This window comes from Sesamum indicum, unplaced genomic scaffold (genome assembly GCF_000512975.1).
Source record: "Sesamum indicum cultivar Zhongzhi No. 13 unplaced genomic scaffold, S_indicum_v1.0 scaffold00236, whole genome shotgun sequence".
NCBI classification, from domain to species: domain Eukaryota; kingdom Viridiplantae; phylum Streptophyta; class Magnoliopsida; order Lamiales; family Pedaliaceae; genus Sesamum; species Sesamum indicum.
Genome location: NW_011628130.1, coordinates 92,977 through 96,218, shown reverse-complemented (window position 1 = coordinate 96,218; position 3,242 = coordinate 92,977). Strand labels below are relative to the sequence as shown.

Genomic DNA, 3,242 nt, shown 5'->3' with positions numbered 1-3,242 from the left:
AAGGTACACTAGGAATAGGGAGGGGCATGTACAATCCATGGGGATTAAGCTTTGACTTTGCCTTATGACAATGCATTTTCCCACAAACTTTTCAACATCTCTACGCATCTTTGGCCAATAAAAGTGTTCACTCAAGACTCCCAAAGTTTTAGAAATACCAAAGTGACCCATCAAACCCCCAGTATGTGCTTCCTTTAACAATAATGAACGAATAGAACAATTAGGAACACAAAGCTGGTTGGCTCGAAATAAAAATCCATCATGCAAATAGAATTTATCCCATCCAATGCTTGGGCTGCAATTTCCAAACACTTTACCAAAATCAACATCATTAGCATACAAATCTTTGATGAGCTCAAAACCAAGAATTTTAGCATCCATTATTGAAAGTAAAACATACCTTCTTGAAAGTGCATCAGCAACAATGTTCTCCTTACCTTTCTTGTGCTTGATCACATATGGAAATGACTCAATAAACTCTACCCACTTTGCATGTCGACGGCTAAGCTTGCTTTGACTTTTAATATACTTGAGTGCTTCATGATCAGAATGTATTACAAACTCTTTTGGCCACAAATAATGTTGCCAATTTTCCAATACTCTAACCAATGCATAAAGCTCCTTGTCATATGTAGGGTAATTAAGTGTTGGCCCACTTAATTTATCACTGAAATATGCAACCGGCCTACCTCCTTGCATAAGAACTCCTCCTATGCCAATCCCACTTGCATCACATTCAATTTCAAAAGTCTTACCAAAGTCGGGAAGGGCTAGCAAAGGTGCATGGGTAAGCTTCTCTTTTATAGCTTGAAAGGCTTTCTCTTGTGCGTTTCCCCACTTGAATGGAACATTTTTCTTGGTTAACTCGTTCAATGGGGCTGCCATGGTGCTAAAGTCCTTCACAAATCGCCTATAAAAGCTTGCAAGGCCGTGAAAGCTCCTCACTTCTCCAATAGTGGTGGGGGTTGGCCAATCTTGAATAGCTTTGACCTTTTCTTCGTCAACTGTGTTTCCTTCACTACTTACAACAAAACCAAGGAAAATAACTTTGTTAGTGCAAAAGTCACACTTTTTCAAGTTTCCAAACAACCTTTCCTTTCTTAGAACCTCTAGGACTTGTTTTAAATGTGTTACATGCTCTTCCAAAGTCCTACTATAAACAAGGATGTCATCAAAGTACACAACCACAAATTTGCCTATAAATGCACGCAAAACATGATTCATCAATCTCATAAATGTACTAGGTGCATTACTAAGTCCAAATGGCATAACTAACCACTCATAAAGCCCATGCTTTGTTTTGAAAGCGGTTTTCCACTCATCTCCTTTTATTCTAATTTGATGATAACCACTTTTTAAATCAATTTTAGAAAAGATAGTTGAACCATTTAACTCATCAAGCATATCGTCTATCCTAGGAATAGGGTGGCGATATCTTATCGTTATGTTGTTAATGGTTCGACAATCGACACACATCCGCCATGTGCCATCCTTCTTAGGTACGAGCAACACCGGAACTGCACAAGGACTAAGGCTCTCCTTCACATAACCTTTGGCCATCCATTCTTGGATTTGCCTTTGAATCTCTTTGGTTTCTTCGGGATTGGTACGATATGCTGGGCGGTTTGGCAAGGATGCTCCCGGAATGAAGTCAATTTGATGTTCTATCCCTCGAATGGGTGGCAAACCTGGTGGCATCTCATCCGGAAAGACATCTTCATAATCCTGCAAAAGAGATGTAACAACACTAGGCAAAGAAGAGGTTAGGTCGTAAGAATTCAACATAGCCTCTTTGTACACAAGTACTATGAGGTTTTGTCGAGAAAACAAAGCTTCCTTGATTTCACTCTTCCTAGCAACTAGTAAACTCTCTTTCTCTTCTTTTTCCCTCTCCTTTTTCTTTCTTCTCGCAACTTTGCTCTCTTTTTCTCCCTCTTTTGAATCTTTCATTCTTTTTTCACTCTCATTTTCACTTTCTTCTTTTCCTTTCTCTTTCCTTTTCTCACACTCTCTTTTCTTTTCTCTCAAGATTTGATCTTGCAAAATTTGTTTTGGTGTCATCGGATTGAGAGTTATTGATTCTTCTCGAAGCACAAAAGAGTAACGATTTTGGAATCCATCATGTGTTACATGCCTATCAAACTGCCATGGTCTTCCCAACAGTATGTGGCATGCTTTCATTGGTACAACATCACATAAAACCTCATCCTTATATCTTCCAATTGAAAAAAATACCTTTACTTGCTTGGTCACCTTCAGCTCTCCACACTCATTCAACCATTGAAGCTTGTACGGGCGGTGGTGCTTGAAAGTAGGTAGACTTAATTTTTGAACCAATTCAGTACTTGCCACATTGCAACAACTTCCACCATCAATAATCATACTACATACCTTTCCATGAACTTGACAGCGTGTATGGAACAGGTTTTCTCTTTGGCAATTATCTTCCTCCAACATCTGGGCACTAAGGGTTCTTCTAGTAACAAGCAATTCTCCTTCTTCGGCATACTCTCCATCACCATCTTCTTTTGATGATTCCTCTTTGTCGGTGATTTCTTCCTCGGTTTCCAACTCTCCATGATTGTTGAAGATCATTGTACGTCGGTTAGGACACTCACTTGCTATGTGTCCTTTTCCTTGGCACTTGAAACACTTTATATCACGATTTCTTGAAGAATTGGGTTCAGGCTGTACCTTTTTGGTAGCAACTTTGTCATCATGTTTAGGATTTGCCTGCTTGAATCTTGATGTAGTAGGGGTGTCTTTCTTAGGGTTGTTCTTCCATGGAACGAATGCCGACGAGTTAGAAGTCTTCCTCAAATGTCCTCTTTGCTTGAGTTGTTGTTCCACCTTGATGGCTTGGTGTACCATCTCTTCAAGTTCTACATAGTGGTGCATCTCCACAACATCGACGATTTCCCGATTGAGCCCATGCAAGAGAAAGTTATTAATGAAATTGAGAAACGGTTGCGAGCTTTCTTGTGGAAGGGAATGACGAATAGTGGTTATGCCAAGGTTGCGTGGAAAGATATATGCCGACCAAAGGAGGAGGGAGGACTTGGGTTCAAGGACATCAATACCTTGAACCATGCATTGATGACAAAAAAACTATGTGACGTCATTAGATGCGACAGGACATCGATCTGGATTGATTGGCTGCACCAGGGACGCCTACAACATACCTCCATATGGACGATTACGGACCAAAGAGGCTCATGGGGATGGAGGAAAATCCTCCGATT

At 40.3% G+C, this 3,242-nt stretch overlaps 1 protein-coding gene across 1 annotated transcript; it reads right to left on the bottom strand.

Annotated features, from left to right (window-relative positions):
- Positions 1-7: 7 nt before the first annotated feature.
- Positions 8-2,934, bottom strand: LOC110011414 (the record flags this gene model as incomplete). The annotated part of the gene is given in 5 exon segments (XM_020691492.1): positions 8-72; positions 75-265; positions 401-1,046; positions 1,473-1,725; positions 2,131-2,934. Coding segments are annotated over 5 exon segments (1,959 nt in total), but the record flags the coding sequence as incomplete, so codon positions are not given.
- Positions 2,935-3,242: the final 308 nt, after the last annotated feature.